The sequence below is a fragment of the Malaclemys terrapin genome, chromosome 7 (assembly GCF_027887155.1).
Source record: "Malaclemys terrapin pileata isolate rMalTer1 chromosome 7, rMalTer1.hap1, whole genome shotgun sequence".
NCBI classification, from domain to species: Eukaryota; Metazoa; Chordata; order Testudines; family Emydidae; genus Malaclemys; species Malaclemys terrapin.
Genome location: NC_071511.1, coordinates 99,513,531 through 99,538,174, shown reverse-complemented (window position 1 = coordinate 99,538,174; position 24,644 = coordinate 99,513,531). Strand labels below are relative to the sequence as shown.

Sequence of the window (24,644 nt, the reverse complement as noted above, 5' to 3'; positions counted from 1 at the left end):
TGAAACGACCTGCTGAGATGGTCCGCCAGCTCGGTCTGTATTCCAGGGAGGTACGATGCTTGCAGGTGTATCGAGTGCTCTACACAGAAGTCCCACAGCATGAGGGCTTCTTGGCACAGGGGGGAGGAGTATGCACCCCCGTTTGTTGATATAAAACATTGCCGTTGTGTTGTTCGTCATGACTGATACATATCTCCCTGCTAGGTGAGCTCTGAAAGTCTGGCATGCCAGGCGCACCGCTCTCAGCTCTCTGACATTGATGTGTAGAGCGAGAGCTGCCTGAGACCAGAGGCCCTGTGTTCTGAGGTCTCCCAAATGTGCCTCCCAGCCCAAGTCTGACGCATCTGTCACTAACGAGAGGGATGGTGAAGGGGACCCCTGCACCTACTACCTGTGGGTCGAGCCACCAGAGGAGGGAGTTGAGTACCGGGCGAGGCAGGGTTATAATCCTGTCCAAACTGTCCTGGACTGGCCGATACACTTACGTTAGCCATGACTGAAGTGGTTGAAGTCTGGGTCTGGCATGTGGGTCACTCTTAGACATAAACTTTCCAGTCCTCACAGAGCTTGAACCCTGGGGACTGGGGCATACCCCGGAATCGGGGAAGCGTTGGTGGAGGGGTGGGTGGGTCCCCAAAAGGAAACTTAAGAACTACTACTACTACTATTACTAACTAACTAACACTAGAAACTATTACAAACTATAAATATGAAGAGTGGACATTGCCCAAACGCGTTTGCAATGCAAGAGCAACAGTTTGTTCCAGCTAGCCGTCACCGGTGGTAAGAAGGAACTAAGGGGGTAGAGGGTCGGCACGGCCCTATATTTGGCACCATGAAAGCACGACTCCAGTGGGCGCCCAGGCCGACCCTACGAACGTTGCTAAGGGAAAAATCTTCTGGCTGGTGTGCACACGGCACACACACACCTGATCGGAATGGACATGAACAAGCACTTGAAGAACCTCCGTTTACTGGAGATTTTCTTTGAATATATGTCCTGTAGATCAAGAGCAATATGACCTACTATCACCACCAATCTGGAAGTTACTGGCTGATTTTTCCCCTTATTTTCTTATATTAATATTTTCTATTAATACCATTTTGTAAGCTTCAGAAAGGGACACCTGAAAGTCGTAAATTGCAGCAAATCTTTTTGAAGAAAACAGTTCCCGTTGAGAGGCTATTGATGAGGTAGGTCAACATGTGTGCAGATGAGAGAGAATGTAAGTGCTCATAAAAGGTGCTAGACTGATAAACTTGGAGTTTTCTCCCCTCCCGCAGGAAAGAAAATCCTGAAGAAAATATCCATAGTTTCAAAGTAAAGCAAAATTTTGCTTCAAAATCACAACCGGTCAGTAAATTCTACTAAAATGTTGCTACTTATTAGATAATCTTACCTGCTTAATTTTAGATTCTGCTTTAGTGATGCTTTTGAGAATTGTTTCTGTGGGCTCTTTAAGCTGTTCTCTGTCTTGTGGAGATCCTATAAAAGGTAAACATGCATTCCAGAAGTGTCTAGCTGCCAGTATTACAAGGGTACAGTTTCCTGTTTCACCTGCATATCTGAGGGAGAAAAGCATGATTAAACTGAGAAAAGACTGCCATTCATGCTAAACTGCATGTTGTAGTCAATGTCTGCTAAGCATAACCATGAAACCACCCAACTCAGCTCCCTTTGTGTCTTAATCAGGATTTATATATGTCCCCCTCAGATGAGGGGCTTTTGAATTAACCCACTATAGAAAGCATTTTCCATTTTGGGTAAAGAATATGTTCACACTCACAAACAGCAGCAGTAAGAAATATGTAAAAAATATACTTTTATATGATACCAGTAATATCTATGTGTTATATTTACTTGTAACCCATTTGAAGATTCTTTATTACTAAAACTGTTGAAATTGTACTTGGGACTCATAATAAAACTCTCTATTTTTAAGCTATTGTATTTTCTCCCCCAACCATGTTAATTTCTCATTACAGTATCATTTTTTTAAAATAACCCTTAAGCTAATATGTGGTTTCACACACTATGATGAAGTACCAAGGTAACATGAGGACAACTTCAATGTCTCTAGTTCCGTACAAGAATAGGTCTATTCTCAATATTCCATGCAATGGCTATTTTTGTGTCCTGAAGTTAATAATTCTCTCCCAGGTGTGGTACCATGCCATCTTTCTACTCAGTGGCTTAAATCCCATCATCTAGCTGTAAATGGGAATCTTCTGAAATAACAGACTGTTACCAGATGATGATGCCTAAGGCTTACTCACTATGCTTACCAGAATGGTCATGGTGTCTGACAGTTATGCAATTTTAGCATTTTTAAAAACTCTGTATTTCCCTTCATATAACTTGTCACTGGATTTATTATTATAGCCAATATTTTGCAAACAATATTTCTTGCTTCCCTCTTAGAATCTCTGTCCAGCTATGCCCAACTCAGTACAGAATACTCTATTACTTATGAAGAAGTCTCATCATTTGCATTTAAAGAGGCACAGAATTGTTCGCTTTAACTGGATATCCTCTAATGATTCTGTTACACTGTTTCCTCAAACTTATCTTATCACACACTTCTAAAAAAGAGCTGGAATATTGGCAGTCTCAGGTTAAACCTTCGGATTCTCATCTATCAAAAATTCATATCCTATCTACTTTTGACTGCCAGTGGGACCAATTATTTTTTCCTTTTGTTTGGAAGACTGATATTTTTTCACTGTCCCCAGTACTGCTATTTCCTACTGGTATTAGATAATAGGTTCTCCCTCACTTTGGATCTGTGGCTTCACCTTCATTGATCAGTAGTGAATTTAAAGATACTATTTTGAAGCTCCAGTATCCAGCTATATGGTAGACATGAGTATTCAGGATTTTTCTGAACTGGAAGATTCCACCAGATCCTTCGTTAAGTATTTCAGCCCACAACATTTTGCACTTAAGCCACTTCTTGGAAAAGAAGAATATGTTGATCTGGTTCCAAAACAGGAATTATATAAAAAATTAAAGCTGCATTAAATTATTCTGCTGGGCTCCATCAAAATACAACATACCTTGCACTTTGAACAAAGGCTTTTGATGCTGCTAAGCGCAAATGTTTTTTTCCAGCCAAATTTTCCATTATACTCCTCCCCTGTATACAAGCAGCAGTGCTTAACATTTCTTGCCTTGCTGTGTAATCATCTCTGCATAAAGACAAATAATTCATGATGTGTTCTAAATGTATAGAGTGAGAATGCATCCATTCCCATTGACTGATGTCTACAGTCTTTGTCTTTTACAAAATGGTGGTATTACAGACTTTGTACTTAAAAACGTTTATTCAGTTTCTACTAACATGATAAACTAAATTTGAAAACCTTTTTAATCATCAGATACAACATTATGAAACTAATATAAAACGAACATTACTCTATACTTTTTATACTCTCCCTTTCTGGTTCTGTAAAATAATACTGGAATCATATTAGGGATAACAACATTTACATTAATTACAGAGATAAAATATGTTAGGGTTTATCACCTTACGCACAATCAAAATCCAAGTCAAACAAAAACTTAATTCAGGATTTTTGTGATATAGTTAGCCTAAAACTTGTGTGCGTTTTTTAGAAAACAAAACAAACCAGTATGGAAAATTTGTTATCCTTCTTGTTCCTTCTGGGACTGACCTTCCTCAACTCTAAGGCTATGTCTACACTACAGCCTATGTCAGCATAACTTATGTCGCTCAGAAATGTGAATAAACCACCCCCCTGAGTGACATAAACAGGGCCCTACCAAATTCATGGTCCATTTTTGTCAGTTCCACGGTCATAGGATTTTAAAAATCATAAATTTCATGATTTCAGCTATTTAAATCTGAAATTTCATGGTATTATAATTGTAGGGGTCCTGACCCAAAAAGGATTTGGGGGGGTGGGGAGTTTGCAAAGTTATTGTGTGTGGAGGGGTTATGGTACTGCTACCCTTACTTCTGAGCTGCTGCAGGCAGCGGCGCTGCCTTCAGAGCTGGGCAGCTGGAGAGTGGTGGCTGCTAGCTGGGAGCCCAGCTCTGAAAGCAGAGCCACTGCCAGCAGCACTGCAGAAGCAAGGATGGCAGAGCATGGTATTGACACCCTTACTTCTGCAATGCTGCCTGCAGAGCTGGGCCCTCAGTCAGCAGCTGCCACTCTCTGGCTACCCAGCTCTGAAGGCAGCAGCACAGAAGTAAGGGTGGCAATACCATACCATGCCACCCTTACTTCTGTGCTGCTGCTGGCAGGGTGCTGCCTTCAGAGCTGGGCAGTCGACCAACAACCATCTCTGTACGGCCATCCAGCTCTCAAGGCAGCGCAGAAGTAAGGGTGGCAATACCACGTCCTCCCTAAAATAAACTTGTGACCCCCCCCCCCGCAACTCCCTTTTGGGTCAGGACCCCCAATTTGAGAAACGCTGGTCTCCTCCATGAAATCTGTCTAGTATAGGGTAAAAGCACATAAAAGACCAGATTTCACAGTCTGTGACGCATTTTTCTTGGCCACGAATTTGGTAGGGCCCTATATGTTACACGAACATGAATGCTTGTGTGCACAGCGATATGTCGGTGGGAGAGCTTCTCCCACCAATATAGCTTCTGCCAATCACATAGGTGATTTTATTATGCTGACAGGAGAGCTGTCGGCTTAGAGCGTCTTCACCAGACATGCTGCAGTAGCGCAACTGCATCGATATACTGTACTGCTGCAGCACTATATGTGTAGACATGTCCTAACACTAATGCAGCTTTCTCTCTCTCTCTCTCTCTCTTTTTATATATATTATATATAGTGACAGGGTTGGACCAGATGGCTACAGGAGAGTGGTAGAAGGCAGATATATTAGCTCCAGGTTAAGCAGGTCCCTTTTCCCTGGGTAAGGTAATAGGGGCAGTTCCAGAACAAATAGGAACTTGCTGGAACCAATTAAGGCAGACAAGCTAATTAGGACACCTGGAGCCAATTAAGAAGCTGCTAGAATCAATTAAGGCAGGCGAATCAGGGCACCTGGTTTAAAAACGACCTCACTTCAGTCAGTGGGTATGTCTACACTACGAAATTAGGTCGAATTTATAGAACCCGGTTTTATAGATATCAGTTTTATACAGTCGATTGTGTGTGTCCCCACATAAAATGCTCTAAGTGCATTAAGTCGCCGGACCGCGTCCACAGTACTGAGGCTAGCATTGACTTCCGGAGCGTTGCACTGTGGGTAGCTATCCCACAGTTCCCGCAGTCTCCGCCGCCCATTGGAATTCTAGGTTGAGATCCCAATGCCTGATGATGCAAAAACAGTGTCGTGGGGGGTTCTGGGTACATGTCGTCAGGCCCCAGCAGACAATCGATTCGCGCCTTTTTACCTGGGTTACCTGTGCAGACAACATACCACGGCAAGCATGGAGCCCGCTCAGCTCAGCTCACCGTCACCATATGTCATCTGGGTGCCAACAGACGCGGTACTGCATTGCTACACAGCAGCAGCTCCTTAACTTTTGGCAGTGGATGGTGTATTACGATTGATATCCATCATCGTCATATTCCTCAGTGAGTTCAATCAGAGGCACCTGGGAAACTTCTTCAGCAGATTCCTCTAAGAAATACTGAACCAAACTTTCCACTCTGGGCATCTGATTCTTCATTTTGTCTCCAGGAGACCAAGCAGTCCTATTGAACCGTCTTGACGATGATGGCTAGCCGTCGTAATACAGCATTTTCTGCCAAGCACCCAGAAGATGCGGATGGCTATCAGTCATGTTGCACCGTCTGCTGCCAGCTTAAGATGTAAAAATAGATGGACCAGATTTGTTCTGTATTTATTTGCTTCCCCCTCCCTCTGTGAAATCAACGGCTTGCTAAACCCAGGGTTTTGAGTTCAATCTTTAGGGGGGCCATTCTGTGTGACAGTTGTTTATGTTTCTCCCTGATGCACAGCCACCTTTGTTGATTTTAATTCCCTGTACCTGTACGCCACGTCGTCACTCACCCCACCCTCCCGCCCTCCGTCAGACACTAGTTTCGCGCCTTTTTTCAGCCCAGACGCCATAGCAGTGGGATCAGGGAGCCCGCTCAGATCACCGCGGCAATTATGAGCACTATGAACACCACGCGCATTGTCCTGGAGTATATGCAGAGCCAGAACATGCCAAAGCAAAACCAGGACCAGGCAAGAAGGCGATTGCAGCGCGGCGACGAGAGTGATGAGGAAATTGACATGGACATAGACCTCTCACAAAGTACCGGCCCCAGCAATGTGCAAATCATGGTGTTACTGGGGCAGGTTCATGCCGTGGAACGCTGATTCTGGGCCCGGGAAACAAACACAGACTGGTGGGACCGCATAGTGTTGCAGGTGTGGGACGATTCCCAGTGGCTGCAAAACTTTCGCATGCGTAAGGGCACTTCCATGGAACTTTGTGACTTGCTTTCTCCTGCCCTGAAGTGCCAGAATACCAGGATGAGAGCAGCCCTCACAGTTGAGAAGCGAGTGGCAATAGCCCTGTGGAAGCTTGCAACGCCAGACAGCTACCGGTCAGTCAGGAATCAATTTGGAGTGGGCAAATCTACTGTGGGTGCTGCTGTGATCCAAGTTGCCAGGGCAATCAAAGACCTGCTGATATCAAGGGTAGTGACTCTGGGAAACGTGCAAGTCATAGAGGATGGCTTTGCTGCAATGGGATTCCCAAACTGTGGTGGGGCAATAGACGGAACCCATATCCCTATCTTGTCACCCGGAGCACCAAGCCACCGAGTACATAAACTGCAAGTGGTACTTTTCAATGCTGCTAGAAGCCCTGGTGGATCACAAGGGATGTTTCACCAACATCAACATGGGATGGCCGGGAAAGGTACATGATGCTCGCGTCTTCAGGCACTCTGGTCTGTTTCGAAAGCTGGAGGAAGGGACTTTCTTCCCCGACCAGAAAATAACCGTTGGGGATGTTGAAATGCCTATCGTTATCCTTGGGGACCCAGCCTACCCCTTAATGCTCATGAAGCTGTACCCAGGCAGCCTGGACAGTAGTCAGGACCTGTTCAACTATAGGCTGAGCAAGTGCCGAATGGTGGTGGAATGTGCATTTGGACGCTGGCGCAGCTTACTGACTCAGATAGACCTCAGCGAACCCAATATCCCCATTGTTATTGCTGCTTGCTTTGCGCTCCACAATATCTGTGAGAGTAAGGGGAAGACATTTATGGCGGGGTGGGAGGTTGAGGCAAATTGCCTGGCCGCTGATTACACGCAGTCAGACACCAGGGCCGTTAAGAGTACAGCAGGGCGCGGTGCACATCAGAGAAGCTTTGAAAACAAGTTTTGTGACTGGCCAGGCTATGGTGTGAAACTTCTGTTTGTTTCTCCTTGATGAACCCTCCACCCCCCCACCCCCAGTTCACTCTACTTCCCTGTAAACTAACCACCCCACCCTCCCCTCCCCCCTTCGAGCACCGCTTGCAGAGGCAATAAAGTCATTGTTACTTCACATTCATGCATTCTTTATTAATTCATCACACAACTAGGAGGATAATTGTCAAGGTAGCCCGGGATGGGTGGGGGATGAGGGAAGGAAAAGGACACACTGCAGTTTAAAACTTTAAAACTTTAACACTTATTGAAGGTCAGCCTTCCGATGCTCGGGCAATCATCTGGAGTGGAGTGACTAGGTGGCCGGAGCCCCCCACACCGTGTACTTGGGTGTCTGTGTGAGGAGGCAATGGGACTTGGGGAAGAGGGCTGTTGGTTACACAGGGGCTGTAGCGGCGGTCTCTGCTCCTGATGCCTTTCCTGCAGCTCAGCCATACGCTGGAGCATATCAGTTTGATGCTCCAGCAACCGGAGCATCGACTCTTGCCTTCTGTCAGCAAGCTGATGCCACTTATCCTCTTCAGCCCACCACTTGCTCTCTTCAGCCTGCGATTCAGCCCGCCACCTCTCCTCTCGTTCATATTGTGCTTTTTTGCACTCTGACATTGACTGCCTCCACGCATTCTGCTGTGCTCTGTCAGCGTGAGAGGACATCTGGAGCTCCAAGAACATATCATCCCGAGTCCGCCATTTTCTCCTTCTAATCTTCACTAGCCTCTGTGAAGGAGAAACATTTGCAGCTGGCGGCGGCGAAGGGAGAAGTGGTTAAAAAAGACACATTTTAGAGGACAATGGGTACACTCTTTCACGTTAAATTTTGCTGTTCACATTACACAGCACATGTGCTTTCGTTACAAGGTCGCATTTTTCCTCTTATATTGAGGGCTGCCGGTTTGGTGTGAGAGATCACTCACGCAGTGCTAGGCAACAGATTTCGGCTTGCAGGCAGCCATGGTAAGCCACAGTCTTTTGGCTTTTTTAACCTTCTTAACACGTGGGAATGGTTTCAAACAGTAGCGACCTCATTTCCCATACCAAGCATCTGTTGGGTTGGCCATTTAAAATGGGTTTGCAATGTAAAAGGAGGGGCTGCGGTTTCCGGGTTAACATGCAGCACAAACCCAACTACCCACCGCCCCAATTCTCTGGGATGATCACTTCACCCCTCCCCCCTACCGTGTGGCTAACAGCGGGGAACATTTCTGTTCAGCAGAGCAGGAACGGGCATCTCTGAATGTCCCCTTAATAAAATCACCCCATTTCAACCAGGTGACCGTGAATGATATCACTCTCCTGAGGATAACAAAGAGAGATAAGGAATGGATGTTGTCTGCATGCCAGCAAACACCGGGACCATATGCTGCCATGCTTTGTTATGCAATGATTCCAGACTACGTGCTACTGGCCTGGCGTCGTAAAGTGTCCTACCATGGTGGACGGGATAAGGCAGCCCTCCCCAGAAACCTTTTGCAAAGGCTTTGGGAGTACATGAAGGAGAGCTTTCTGGAGATGTCCCTGGAGGATTTCTGCTCCATCCCCATACACGTTAACAGACTTTTCCAGTAGCTGTACTGGCCGCGATTGCCTGGGCAAATTAATCATTATCATTAAACATGCTTGCTTTTAAACCATGTGTAATATTTACAAAGGTACACTCACCAGAGGTCCCTTGTGTGCCCTCAGGGTCTGGGAGCACACCTTGGGTGAGTTCGGGGGTTACTGGTTCCAGGTCCAGGGTGATAAACATATCCTGGCTGTTGGGGAAACCGATTTCTCCGCTTCCTTGCTGTGAGCTGTCTTCATTATCTTCATCATCATCATACCCCGAACTCGCTTCCCTGTTGCGTGTTTCTCCATTGATGGAGTCAAAGCACACGGATGGGGTAGTGGTGGCTGCATCCCCTAGCATCGCATGCAGCTCCGCGTAGAAGCGGCATGTTTGCGGCTCTGCCCCGGACCTTCCGTTTGCCTCTCTGGCTTTGTGGTAGGCTTGCCTTAGCTCCTTAATTTTCACGCGGCATTGCTGTGTGTCCCTGTTATGGCCTCTGTCCTTCATGGCCTTTGAGACCTTTTCTAATATTTCGTTTACTGCTACAGAGTTCAGCTAGCACTGATTCATCTCCCCATATGGCGAGCAGATTCCGTACCTCCCGTTCGGTCCATGATGGAGCTCTTTTGTGATCCTGGGACTCCATCATGGTTACCTGTGCGGATGAGCTCCGCGTGGTCACCTGTGCTCTCCACGCTGGGCAAACAGGAAATGAAATTCAAAAGTTTGCAGGGCTTTTCCTGTCTACCTGGTCAGTGCATCTGAGTTGAGAGTGCTGTCCAGAGCGGTCACAATGAAGCACTGTGGGATAGCTCCCAGAGGCCAATAACGTTGAATTCCGTCCACACTACCCCAAATCCCACACGCAAAGGCCGATTTTAGCGCTAATCCCCTCGTCAGAGGTGGAGTAAAGAAACCGGTTTAAAGGGCCCTTTAAGTCGAAAAAAAGGGCTTCGTCGTGTGGACGTGTCCAGGCTTAATTCGATTTAACGCTGCTAAAGTCGACCTAAACTCATAGTGTAGACCAGGCCAGTGAGGCGTGTGTGTGAGGAGCTGGGAGCAAGAGGCACAAAAAGCTGAGAGTGAGTAGGCGTACTGCTGGAGGACTGTGAAGTACAAGCATTACCAGACATCAAGAGGAAGGTCCTGTGGTGAGGATAAAGAAGGAGTTGGGAGGAGGCCATGGGGAAGTAGCCCAGGGAGTTGTAGCTGTCACACAGCCGTTACAAGAGATACTGTAGAAAGTTGCAATTCACAGGGCCCTGGGCTGGAACCTGGAGTAGAGGGAGCACCCAGGGAGCACCTGGGTTCCCCCCATCCGCCTCAACTCCCTATTTGAGACAAGAGGAGGTGACCTGGACTGTGGGTCCCACCAGAGGGGAAGGTCTCTGGCCTATCCCCCCGACCCACTAGGTGGGTCAGCAGAGACTGTGGGGATTGTTCTCCTTCCTTTCCCCATGCTGGCCAGTGATGAGGTTAGCTGAGTGAACAGCAGGTTTGAGCCGCTAGCAAAAGTGGCCAAACTGAGGGCTGCCATGAATCTCTGAAGCAAGCAAATCCACCAATAAGCGCAGGACCCACCAAGGCAGAGGAGGAACTTTGTCACTATATATATATATATATATATATATATATATATACATACACACACACACACACACACGTAGAACCCTATTCAGACTTTTACAGGGGCTCCAAGATTAGGACACAATCTTTAGACCTCCCACAGCAAAGTATTTCCAAGGCTGCATAATACAAAATGGGAAATGACTGCCTAGGAAGAAGTACTGCAGAAAGAGATATAGGGGTCATAATGGATCACAAGCTAAATATGAGTCAACAGTATAACACTGTTGCAAAAAAAGCAAACATCATTCTGGGATGTATTAGCAGGAATGATGTAAGAAGACACAAGATGTAATTCTTCCGCTCTACTCTGCTCTGATTAGACCTCAACTGGAGTATTGTGTCCAGTTCTGGGTACCACATTTCAAGAAAGATGTAGACAAATTGGAGAAAGTCCAGAAAAGAGCAACAAAAGTAATTAAGGGGCTAGAAGACATGATCTATGAGGGAATACTGAAAAAATTGGGTTTGTTCACTCTGGAGAAGAGAAGAATGAGGGGGGGACCAGATAACAGCTTTCAAGTACATAAAAGGTTGTTACAAGGAGGAAGGAGAAAAATTATGGTCCTTAACCTCTGAGGATAGGACAAGAAGCAATGGGCTTAAATTGCAGCAAGAACGATTTAGGTTGGACATTAGGAAAAACTTCCTGTCAGGATAGTTAAGAACTGGAATAAATTGCCTAGAGAGGTTGCGGAATCTGAATCATTGGAGATTTTTAAGAGCAGGTTAGACAAACACCTGTCAGGGATGGTCTAGGTTATACTTAGTCCTGCCATGAATGCATGGAACTGGACTATATGAGGCCTCTTCCTGTCCTACGATTCTATGATTCTATAAAACACTGAAATTTGTTAGGTGATAACTTTAGACTTAGGCAGCAACTTTAAACAATAGAACTATGTACAAGGCTCCAGATGACTTCACTTCTGATCTTCTCCCTGTGAATTTACTCAGGGTGGGGTGGAATGAAGGAGTTCAGTTTAAGAAAAGAAATAAATCAGATAAAAATGTTCCATTCTGAGACATTTGGATCTCAAAGCTTTTAAGAGAAAAAGGATTTTTGCAGGGAAAATAAATTCTGTTGTATCTATATTATGCAAACTTTAAAAAACTGAACTGTATGCAAAGAAGAGAATAAAAAGAAAAAATTTCAAAGTGAACTTACTTTTACTGCATTACCGGGTCTACCTGGCCTACCACCTACCCTTTAGAGCAGGGGTAGGCAACCTATGGCATGGGTGCCAAAGGCGGCACACAATCTGATTTTCAGTGACACTCACACTTCCCGGGTCCTGGTCACCAGTCCGGGGTGCTCTGCATTTTAATTTAATTTTAAATGAAGTTTCTTAAACATTTTAAAAACCTTATTTACTTTACATACAACAATAGTTTAGTTATATATTATAGACTTATAGAAAGAGACCTTCTAAAAACGTTAAAATGTATTACTGGCACACAAAACCATAAATTAGAGGGAATAAATGAAGACTCGGCACACCACTTCTGAAAGGTTGCCAACCCCTGCTTTAGAGCAAAAACTATTATGCAATAATGATTATGACCACTAGAGGTTACCAGTGTTCCACAGTTCACTTTTACACTGAAAAAATGAAAATTAAAGCAAATTTAAGCCCTATTTTACCCTAATGTTGCTCTTTACCATGCAAATAATACTCATTTTCATTGATTGATACTGGAGAAATTATGACAAATCCTGGACTAAAGTTGTGTGTCAAAGATGAAAATATTTTATCCATTCATTGTTTTATTCAGAGAGCTGTTCTCTAGGATATTCAAAAGCTCTATATATTTGAATATCTCATTTTGCTGAAAGATTTGAAAAAAAAAGTTAGAAAGCCAATTTCCTAGTGAATGGTTGCAGATGATAAAGAGCACATGTTTTTCCAGTTAAGGTCAGCATTTAGTTATGCTCAAAATTTTCCATCCAGAATTACTTTTTTCCCTGACAGTATAAAAAGAATATTATTAACTGGGCTAATTTCATCCAGGTTTGGTCAAACTACATTTCCTTTTTGGGCTGCATATATACATCACCAAGTTGTTGAAGAACCAACAAGAGGGGATGCCATTTTAGATTTGGTTTTGGTGAGTAGGGAGGACCTCATAGAAGAAATGGTTGTAGGGGACAACCTTGGTTCGAGCGATCATGAGCTAATTCAGTTCAAACTAGATGGAAGGATAAACAAAAATAGATCTGGGACTAGGGTTTTTGATTTCAAAAGGGCTAACTTTAAAGAATTAAGGAAGTTAGTTAGGGAAGTGGATTGGACTGAAGAACTTGTGGATCTAAAGGCGGAAGAGGCCTGGAATTACTTCAAGTCAAAGTTGCAGAAACCATCAGAAGCCTGCATCCCAAGAAAGGGGGAAAAATTCATAGGCAGGAGTTGTAGACCAAGCTGGATGAGCAAGCATCTCAGAGAATGATTAAGGAAAAGCAGAAAGCCTACAAGGAGTGGAAGATGGGAGGGATTAGCAAGGAAAGCTACCTTATTGACGTCATAACATGTAGGGATAAAGTGAGAAAGGCCAAAAGCCATGTAGAGTTGGACCTTGCAAAGGGAATTAAAACCAATAGTAAAAGGTTCTATAGCCATATAAATAAGAAGAAAACAAAGAAAGAAGTGGGACCGCTAAACACTGAGGATGGAGTGGAGGTTAAGGATAATCTAGGCATGGCCCAATATCTAAACAAATACTTTGCCTCAGTCTTTAATGAGGCTAATGAGGAGCTTAGGGATAATGGTAGCATGACAAATAGGAATAAGGATACGGAGGTAGATATTACCACATCCAAGGTAGAAGCCAAACTTGAACAGCTTAATGGGACTAAATCGGAGGACCCAGATAATCTTCATCCAAGAATATTAAAGGAACTGGCACATGAAATTGCAAGCCCATTAGCAAGAATTTTTAATGAATCAGTAAACTCAGGGGTTGTACCGTACGACTGGAGAATCGCTAACATAGTTCCTATTTTTAAGAAAGGAAAAAAAAGTGATACGAGTAATGATAGGCCTGTTAGTTTGACATCTGTAGTATGCAAGGTCTTCGAAAAATTTTTGAAGGAGAAAGTAGTTAAGGACATTGAGGTCAATGGTAATTGGGACAAAATACAACATGGTTTTACAAAAGGTAAATTGTGCCAAACCAACCTGATCTCCTCCTTTGAGAAGGTAACAGATTTTTTAGACAAAGGAAACGCAGTGGATCTAATTTACCTCGGTTTCAGTAAGGCATTTGATACGGTTCCACATGGGGAATTATTAGCTAAATTGGAAAAGATGGGGATCAATAGGAAAACTGAAAGGTGGATAAGGAACTGGTTAAAGGGGAGACTACAACGGGTCATACTGAAAGGTGAACTGTCAGGCTGGAAGGAGGTTACTAGTGGAGTTCCTCAGGGATTGGTTTTGGGACCAATCTTATTTAATCTTTTTATTACTGACCTAGGCACAAACAGTGGGAATGTGCGAATAAAGTTTGCGGATGACACAAAGCTGGGAGGTATTGCTAATACAGAGAAGGACCGGGATATCATACAGGAAGATCTGGATGACCTTGTAAACTGGAGTAATAGTAATAGGATGAAATTTAATAGTGAAAAGTGCAACGTCATGCATTTAGGGATTAATAACAAGAAATCTGGTTATAAATTGGGGACACATTAGTTGGAGGTAACAGAGGAGGAGAAGGATCTCAGAGTATTGGTTGATCACAGGATGACTATGAGCCGCCAATGTGATATGGCTGTTAAAAAAGCTAATGAGGTCTTGGGATGCATCAGACGAGGTATTTCCAGTAAAGATAAGGAGGTGTTAGTACCGTTATACAAGGCACTGGTGAGACCTCATCTGGAATATTGTGTGCAGTTCTGGTCTCCCATGTTTAAGAAGGATGAATTCAAACTGGAACAGGTACAGAGAAGGGCTACTAGGATGATCCGAGGAATGGAAAACCTGTCTTATGAAAGGAGACTCAAAGAGCTTGGCTTGTTTAGCCTAACCAAAAGAAGGCTGAGGGGAGATATGATTGCTCTTTATAAATATATCAGAGAGATAAATATCAGGGAGGGAGAGGAATTATTTAAGCTTAGTACCAATGTGGACACAAGAACAAATGGATATAAACTGGACATTAGGAAGTTTAGACTTGAAATTAGACGAAGGTTTCTAACCATTAGAGGAGTGAAGTTCTGGAACAGCCTTCCAAGGGAAGTAGTGGGGGAAAAAGACATATCTTGCTTCAAGACTAAGCTTGATAAGTTTATGGAGGGGATGGTATGATGGGATAACCTAATTTTGGCAATTAATTGATCTTTGATTATTAGCAGGTAAATATGCCCAATGGTCTGTGATGGGATGTTAGATGGGGTGGGATCTGAGTTACTACAGAGAATTATTTCCTGTGTGTCTGGCTGGTGAGTCTTGCCCACATGCTCAGGATTTAACTGATCGCCATATTTGGGGTCAGGAAGGATTTTTCCTACTGGGCAAATTGGCAGAGGCCCTGGAGGTTTTTCACCTTCCTCTGCAGCGTGGGGCACGGGTCACTTGCTGGAGGATTCTCTGCACCTTGAGGTCTTTAAACCATGATTTGAGGACTTCAGTAACTCAGGCATAGGTTAGGGGTTTGTTACAGGAGTGGGTGGGTGAGATTCTGTGGCCTGCGTTGTGCAGGAGGTCAGACTAGATGATCATAATGGTCCCTTCTGCCCTTAAAGTATATGAGAATCTGGGGATCTTCTTTTCTGGATGATAGGACCGTATCAGGAGATCCTCAACCTAGTGTGGAAGTTGCCTTAATCCCAGATATAAAGCCAGTTTTGAGACTGCAACTCTTTTCTTAACATTTTCATTGCACCTAGGTACTACAACATAAATGACATATACAATAATCCAGGTCTCAATCATGGGCCTGCTGCATGACTGCAGAGGAGAATAAGGGAACATAAAGCCCATCGTATATGGGCTACCTCCATCTCCATCCCCCATGTGGGGAAAGAGTAGCTGCCACTGAGCTACTCCTCCTCCTCCCACAGAAGTGATCAGGGAATAGATAAGCAGAGATGTGGGCAGTCTTGGCACCACCTCCAAACTGCATCAATTCAGCCCATGCATTAAACCCAGTGCAATCAGGGACACAATCCTGCATCACCAGAACGGCTAGCACAGATTACCTTCTCCCTGGAATGAAGTGAAAGCAGGAACGAGATTGTGAATGTTAGAGGCCCCAATTTAGGGAAGCACTTAAGCACATGCTTAACTTTAAGCATATGATTCACTTCAATGGGCCTTTAGCATGTGTTTACACATTTTCCTGAACTGAGTCAAGGACTCACAATCTGCTTCCTGCATTGCCCCTTTCTCAAGCTGCATTGTAAATTTATAATCTAGCCCTCAATGCTCAAACAGTGCTGGAACTGCTAATCGCAATAAAGTGAGTAAGAGGGAAGCTTCAGCTTTTACTCTTAAATACAGTTTTTTACTTCTTAAAACAGATCCTTACCTTTAACAATATTGATTATATTATCACAAAAATGTACCTATATTACTGAATGCTTTAAAGTTATTTTATGTTATAATTGAAAATTCTGTATACTTACATTTCATGTTTCTTCGCATCTGTATCATACAAAACTGCATCATCTAGTTGCAAGGTTCTTTGGGAACAAGTCATCACTATTTCATGGTCATGTGATGCATATGCAAAATGTGTAAGTCGTGTCAATGTCTGCAATTCCACTAATGGATCTGACCAGTTGCATTCTAAAGTCATTTTCACTAACTGCAAATAATAGCAAAAGAAATATGTTCTCTTATGCTATAATTTTGATTGTCAATCACTTTTCATAAACAGTATGCAAGTATATATTAAATATTTTATATGTCACCCAACAACTTTGTAAAGACTCAAAGAAAACAACATATATAAAGGTATGATTACATAATTGTATTTCTGTCCTTCACTTGGTACTGCCCTGTACATGATATGACTTTCTCATGATCAGCGTATAAGACAAGCCCTGATTCAAATAGCAGTTTGCAGAGCCACCATCTTTTTTCATTCAAATCCGCCTGATTCACACAAATACAAATGTTAAAAAAATGTATATATAGTAATTTAAAGTTATCCTATCTTCTCTTTGTTGGTCTTTTACATCGCAAAATCTTTGGAACACAGCCCATCTATCTTTGCATCTTGTATAATATCAAACACACTGTGTTCACTACACAAACAAAAAGTTACTAATTACAGGCAAAGAAAAATGTGGAATGTGACCTACAGAATTAGAATTGGGAAAGAAAGGTTATTTATGATGACTATAGTTCTTGAAGAACACTGTTGGCATAGATTCCCACTCTTGGCATATGCCTGCACTCCATCCATTGAGTCAGAATCTTCTAAAAAATTTGGGGCTTGGTGCTGAATGCCAAACAGAAGGACTGAGGTTTCCAACTTTATTTTTAATTCTTTCACCTATTGGAACCTCTATTAGAGCCAAATAAGAGGAATCAGATTTTTAAAATGGTGCATTCAACATTATATTCTGTTTCTGAAACTAATAATAAATAACCAATTATCATTTGAACCTTTAGCTGGCCTTGAGGATCTGTGGGACAATTTACTCAAAGAACTATAGTTACTGATATGTAACATTTCTGCAAACAGCAAGGATACTTATATATAGGCTTAGTTATGTCTAGATAGTAGCTAAGGGTCTTCTTAACATATAGACCATATAACCTGAATTCCCTGGTATTTGAGTAAAGCTTAGTGAAAATGACTGAGTTGGTTGGTGGATTGGTACAGGGGAAATTTAGTCAGGATTTTGGGGGGTTGCAGGGTTGTTTTAGTTTATGAAACTGTGTATGGGAGCTCAGCCATCAAGACCTAGATCTCATGAACTCTGCAGAGACTTATGGCTACTAAGAATCCAATCTTTAGGGACAGTTGATACAACAAGCTATCTGCTAAAGGTTTAAATAACAATTTCATCAGATTCATAAGTGGTAAATTTCAAGTCCCGAAAAAAGATTACAAATAGGTGGGAAAATATGTGCCACTGCTTTCAAAAAAATCTCTTTACAGTAGGATGTAAAATATTAAAAACCCCTGTGTGACACATACGGCAACTGCTCAGTAATAACAACCATAATGTGATTAAATTTAACATCCTTGTACGGGAAAAAATGCCTAAGGAACCCACCACAAAAGCATTTAACTTCAAAAACAAGGATGCTAGTTAAAAGTAAATTTAAAGGAACAGTCAGAACAGTTAAATGCCTGCAAACTGCATAAACACTATTCTAAAACCACCTTAATAAAGACTCAAACTAAATGTATACCTGTAGTGAGGTGACCACTCTACTCCGGCCCTGGAAGGGGACAAGCAGCCCTGGGGAAGGCTGCAGTGGTAAAAGCAGCCCTGGAGAGGGCTGCAGCTCTGAAAGCTGGGCTGATTGGGAAAGCAGCCACAGCTATAGCTGGCTTAATAAGGGCCCAGCTGGCCCTTATAAGAGAGCAGTGGACCAGGAGCAAGAGTCTCCCTCTAGCTGAGGAGGGAGATGGACCTAGCTGCCTGAGTGCTAAAGGGTACTGGAGTGAAGCAGGGCTGGGGAAAGGCCAGAGGAGCTGGGGAGCTCTGGGCCAGCAACTCCCCAGGCTGCAGGGCCTTGTACAAGGCCCCTGGAGGTAATGGGTTGCAGAGAAAGGCAACAAGTCTAAAACCCCCTTGCCTGTGATGAGTGGCTTATACTGCAGTCTGCCCCAGGGAGCGGGGGCTAGTTGGTGACTGGCAGTAGCCTACGACTGAGGCGAGGTGGGGATAGGGGGTGGGAGTTCCCCGGGGAGGGGAGACCCTAAGAGTGAGGGGTTACTGCCAGAGGCAAGCACCCTGGGGTTGCAAGGGGCACCGAGTCCTGGGAGGGACACGGGGGCCAAGCTGTGGCAGGACACCGGCCTGCAGAGGGTGCTCCAACGGCTGGAAAAGAGCTAATTCCCAGAAGACCAGCAGGAGGCGCCGCAGGGGTGAGTCGCCATACCGCTACAATACCCCAGCTAAAAACAAAACAGTGAAGACCAAAAAATGCCACTATGGCTAAAAACAGAGTAAAACAGGTGGTTAGAGGCAAAAAAGCTTCCTTTAAAAATCTGAAGTCAAATAAGGAAAATAAAAATAAGTATAAACTCTGGCAAGTCAAGTGTAAAAGTATAATAAGGCAGGCGCAGAAAAATATTTGAAGAGCAACTGGCTATGGACACAAAAACTAATAGCAAAGATTGTTTTAAGTACAACAGTCAGTGGGCCACTGAATGATCGAGGTGCTAAAAGAGCACTCAAGGAAGACCAGGCCATTGCAGAGAAGATAAAGTAATTCTTTGCATCAGTCTTCACTGCAGAGGATATGGAGGAGATCCCACAACCACGTCATTCTTTGTAGGTGACAAATCTGAGGTACTGTTCCAGATTGAGATGTAGAGGAGGTTTTGGAAAAACATGATAATTTAAAGAGCAATACGTTACCAGGACAAGATGATATTCACCAAAGAGTTTTGAACTCTACTAACAGAACTACTACCTGGGGTACATAACCTATCACTTAAATCAGCCACTGTACCAAATGACAGGAGGGTACCTAATGTAATGTCAATTTTTTTAAAAAAGCCACACAATTACAGGCCAGTAAGCCTAACTTCAGTACCAGGCAAACTGGATGAAACTATAGTAAAGAACAAAATTATCAGACACACATAAACATGATATGTTGAGATAGATTCAACATGGCTTTTGTAAGGGGAAATCATGCCTCACCAATCTATTAGAATTCTCTGAGGGAGTCAACAAGCGTGTGGACAGGGGTGATCCAGTTGATATAGTGTATGTGGACTTTCAGAAAGCCTTTGACAAGGTCCCTCACCAAAGGCTCTTAAGCAAACTAAACAGTCATGGGATAAGACGGAAGGTCCTCTGATGGATCAGTAACTGGTTAAAAGACAGGGAACAAAGAGTAGGAATAAATGGTCAGTTTTCACAATGGAGAGTGGTAAACATAAGGATCTCCCAAAGTTTTGTACTGGAACTTGTCTTGTTCAACATGTTCATAAAATGATCTGGAAAAAGGGCTGAATAGTGAGGTGGCAAAATTTGCAAATGATGCAAAATTCCTTAAGATAGTTAAGTCCTAAGATGACAGCAAAGATTCACAAAGGAATCTCACCCAGCTGGGTGACTGTGAGACAAAATGACAAATGTAATTCAGTGCTGATAAGTGCAAAGCAATGCACATTGAAAAATGTAATCCAAAACTACACATACAAAACTATAGGGTCTAAATTATCTGTTACCATTCAAAGAGATCGTGGAGTCATCATGGATAGTTCCCTGAATACAGCCGCTCAATGTGCAGCACCACTCAAAAAGGCTAATAGTTAGGAACCATTAGGAAAGAGATAGATAAGACAGAAAATATCAGAAAGACACTCCATAAATCCATGGTACACCCTCCCTATGAATACTGTATACAATTCTGGTTGCCTCATCTCAAAATAGATATATTAGAATTGGAAGAGGTACAGAGAACGGTAACAGGAATGATTAGGGATATGGTACACCTTCCATACAAGGAGAGAGGAAAAAAAAAGACTGGGACTGTTCAGCTTAGAAAAGAGACAACTAAGAGGGGATATGATTGAGGTCTATAAAATCATGAATGGTGTGGAGAAAGTGTATAGAAAAGTGTTATTTATCCCTTTCCATAACACAAGCACTATGGGTCACCAATGAAATTAATAGGCAGCTGGTTTAAAACAAACAAAAGGAAGTACTTCTTCATACAACAGTCAACTTCTGGAACTCACTGCCAAGAAATCTTGTGAAAGCCAAAAAAAAAAAAAAAAAGAAGGTTAAAAAAATTAGGTAAGTTCATGGAGAATATCTCCATAAACAGCTATTAGCCAAGATGGCCAGGGACACAACCTCATGTTCCAGGTGTCCCTAAACTTATAACTGCCAAAAGCTGGTATTAGAAAACAGGTGATGGATCACTCAACATTGTCCTGTTCTGTTCATTACCTCTGAAACGTCTGGCAATGGTCACTGTCAGAAGACAGGATACTGGGCTAAATGGACCATTGGACTGACACAGTATGACCATTCTTATGTTCTTAATTTCTCATGGTATCCGTAAAAGACCTTATTGTACTAAGTTTATATATTATTGTGGGCTGTGATCATGTGTAACCTCTCTGGGGGCAGATGTGATATTTGGGAATTCAAATGACTACACTGAAAATGTGCTAGACATGTATGGACTTTGGGACAATAAGTGTTAATTGGATTTCCTGGGCAATACCTACGGCAAGGATAATGCAAATTCCCCAACTCTCATTATGCAAAAACCAAGACTTTTGAAGCTAAGCCCTGAGAAGATGGTTTGTCTGCCAATTACCTGTTACACAAGACCATGATTAAAGGCCCAAGCTGTATATAAAAAAATGGCTGATCTGCCCAGTCTGGGTTCTGGTTCTAAGATGGATATGTACTCGTAACCACAAGAAAACCCACTTGTGGCTTTTGAAAGCCGAGCATGAGGTTGGAATTGAGGGTGACCTCTGGTAAGCTTTTTAGCATGCATGTAGTTTTTTTTATTGTTTTAATGTTTTCTCTGTAATGCTTCTACCTCAAGGATAAATGTGCTTGCTTATAAGGAGCTTAAAACTGCAGGCAATACACTAGTCATAACCCTCCAAGGGAAAGCAAAGTGAAGATACAGGCCTTTTGGGCAGTCTGGCTTGATGGGGATATACAAGTGTACAGCAGGGAACTGTGCAGTCTTTAAGTCCCTGGTCAGGAGGGAGAGAGATGTGGGTTTCCACCCAAAAGAGGTAATTACTGAGAGCCAGAAGCCTGAAGTCAGTGCCCTTCGTGGATCATGGAGGGGGAATATAGGTGTAGATGCCCTGAAACTGGGGGATATAGCTGATACCCTGCATTGTGGATGTTATACAGATATGACTACAAAACAGACTGACAGAACTCAAAGGCAACTTTGACAGTTGGGATATAGGCCAGATTCTGTCACCCTGACTCATGCTTAGTAACTCAGTAGGGTTACATTTAGAGAATGGCACTAATCAATATGAATAATGGTGGCAAAATCTGCCCCAAAACAAATAGTCACATACTAAAGAAATTGTGGAGAGTGATGTATTACTGCCTTCCTGAGACACAAATAATGAAAACCTCTTCATGTTCCCTTAAATGGCCACAGGTTCTATTTGTGCCCACTCTCAAGAAGTGACTAGAGAATACTTGAGGTATGTGTTGGCTAGGGTTTTTGTACAGTATTTTCAACACAGAGCATCTGTTAAATTGTCATCTTTGCCACAGAGATGAGTGGCTGGAAGTGTGGTCTGATATTGAATGCATCTTTACCAGAATCTGGCAGCTCCCAGCTGGTAGAATAGCAGGGGAAATCTTGCACTCCCACTATTCTTATTGGACCCATTTTGTGGTTAAATGTAGAGAATTTAATCTCCAGGGATGTCAATTTACTAACTGTTATGATCATTACATTAATTTTAAAAAGTTTAAAAGAAAATAAAAAACACTATAGTTTTCCAGCAGAAATAATTTTGTATCCAACCATGCAAAACAGAGATTACAGAAAGATACCAGCAACATCTACAGTATGTAGACCTACATATTATCACAAGTAAAAACCTAGTAAAATAAAGCTAAATACCTGAGACAAACTGGGAACAGTAAAGTCCATGAGACCCAAGCCATTACATGAGTACATTTCCAAAGCAACAAGAACTTTTGTGATTGGATTTTGTCCCTCGCCATTCTGAGAAGCAAGAAATGTCGCATTTATTCCAAACTTTATGCATATATAAACATTATAAAATAATGTAAAATCAATAAGTAGACAAAGGATATATTTTAACTATGTTTGGGAATATATATGTAGAACTCTCATTGGCATTAAAGGGTCATTTAGCTACAAGAAAAACTGTTAACTTTCTGTTTTTTTATTGTGTCCCTAAAATGTAAATTTTGATAGTTTTTATTTATTTCATTTCATTCATAACTCCTGTCAAATCAAAACTCCAATAATTTCAATATGAAAGAGATTAGCAACTATACAATGAATACATATGCTACAAAATTCTGAGATCATGGTTTTATTAGATATATTTTATTTTTGTTTTTATTTAAAACAGGCATTCCCATTGAAATACATGAGCAAGAACATAAATTCAAATTAATATTAATTATATAATGAAAATATGATATTATGTATTTATTGAAATATGCTTGAGGTCTCTTAGCATTTTATAACTCTATAAATGTATATCTTTAAATGATGGTGTAGTTATGATGTCGTCATATGACAGAGTTACCACTATTTATTTCTTGTAGCTAAAAACAGAAGGTAGAAACTAAATAAACTCAAGAATGTCATTTCTACACCCCATGCAAAAAACTAGTTGTCCTTTGTAATGTGTTAATGGGAACAACTAAATCTTATTTTCCATATTGCATTCAAAAAGTGTACATGTTATATGTATTCATTTTTCACATATGATTTCACAGAATCTATACCTCATCATCAGTTCCAAGTTTATGCCAAATTTGTTGCTGAAGTAACTGTTTCGCTTTCACCCAGGTAGCAATGATCTGTTGTCGTACAGCAATAGGTACCAGTTCATTAGGTATGTTTCCATTTGTCAAATTCAGGGCAAATTCACAAACCTAAAATCCAAGAATAAAATAAAACTTAGAACATGAATCCATAGCCCAGCACCTGTTATGAATACAATGCATTCCTCAGAGGGTATGCTGAGAATACCACATATCAATCTATCTGTCTAACATCTCTATGAGGCAACTGAGTCAAAGGCTAAAGGCTCCAATTCTCCAACTTAGGCACATGCTCACGTTCTTTACTGAGCACAGCTCATGTGTGTGTATGGTGGGGAGAGGTTTTTTCCCCCTCCAAATATAGTGGTTTGATAGGAAACAGAGCAATGAGAACTTTGTACCTCTAAGGCCGCTTTAATATCAGGGAGTCCATTTGGATCCACAGACAAAGGTTGGACAATGTTTGTTTTTTCAACCCCCCTTATTGAGGGCCTTTTACTTTTGTCTGTTGCTGCATCTATCTTTTTCTTCTCATCAGTTTTCAAAACTGATTTTGGAATCCAACAAAGAATTAGGCCTCGAGCCAAAGCATTACATAACATCACCAAAACAACAGTATTTCTGAAAGACAAAACAAAAAGACTACATGTAAGAAACATCTCCCTAGAGCAAAATAAAGATTGCACAGAAAGACGATTAACACTTCTCTAAATTCTAAGTTTCCCTTGGAAAGCAAACTTATGAAACATTTGCAAAATAACCCTAAAGAAACACTTTCACATTGGAGAAAAAGTTAAAATATACTGAAGTTAAGCTTAGATAAATTTAGCCTTCATGTTTTTTCATAATGTTCTTTCCAAGGTGTTCTACATTAAGATCTGCCATTGCCTCCTGGAAAAAATTCTATTTATGAAATGTTTTGCCTATGTATCAGTTCAAGATTTTTATTATTCCTCTACACTCTCACTTGTATTAATAAGAGTATTTGCACTAAAACATTCTTGTGTCGACTCCTCTTACATGAAATCATACTTCTTTATTTGTAACATTGCATTAATTTCCACAACAATTAATTGTTGAGTTGCAGATTAGCAACAGCTATAGCAGATATCCCTTCTGGTAAAGCATAGATCAACATCTGACTGAGGTATCTCACAATAGCTATGGTGCCCTCATTATTAACTTTTCTTTCCCCGTTAATGTGCATTTTACGTAACTACATAAGGGTCCTGGCAAAAGTGACTCCAAAACAAGAGATGATTACTGCTTCCTTGGAATACTCACTAATCTGACAACATGAAAAAATGTTTTTCTGTGTAGACTACTGGAGACAATATTAAGGCACATATTGTAGAAAGAGAGTACCAGAAGTAGTAAAGGGAGTTTAATTTTTTTATTTGACTGTTTGCCATAAGTTA

At 42.0% G+C, this 24,644-nt stretch overlaps 1 protein-coding gene across 2 annotated transcripts in view; it reads right to left on the bottom strand.

The window, feature by feature from the left end:
* The window catches only part of CFAP46 (cilia and flagella associated protein 46), a 175,088-nt gene that overhangs the window by 86,875 nt on the left and 63,569 nt on the right, over window positions 1–24,644 (bottom strand). For both annotated transcript variants that reach the window (XM_054035846.1, XM_054035847.1), the window contains 6 exons: window positions 23,628–23,847; window positions 23,188–23,337; window positions 22,325–22,429; window positions 16,183–16,364; window positions 3,058–3,189; window positions 1,401–1,566 (listed from right to left, as the gene is read on the bottom strand). In XM_054035846.1, the coding sequence (XP_053891821.1) occupies window positions 1,401–1,566; window positions 3,058–3,189; window positions 16,183–16,364; window positions 22,325–22,429; window positions 23,188–23,337; window positions 23,628–23,847 (955 nt within the window). The remainder of the gene's footprint in view (window positions 1–1,400; window positions 1,567–3,057; window positions 3,190–16,182; window positions 16,365–22,324; window positions 22,430–23,187; window positions 23,338–23,627; window positions 23,848–24,644) is intronic.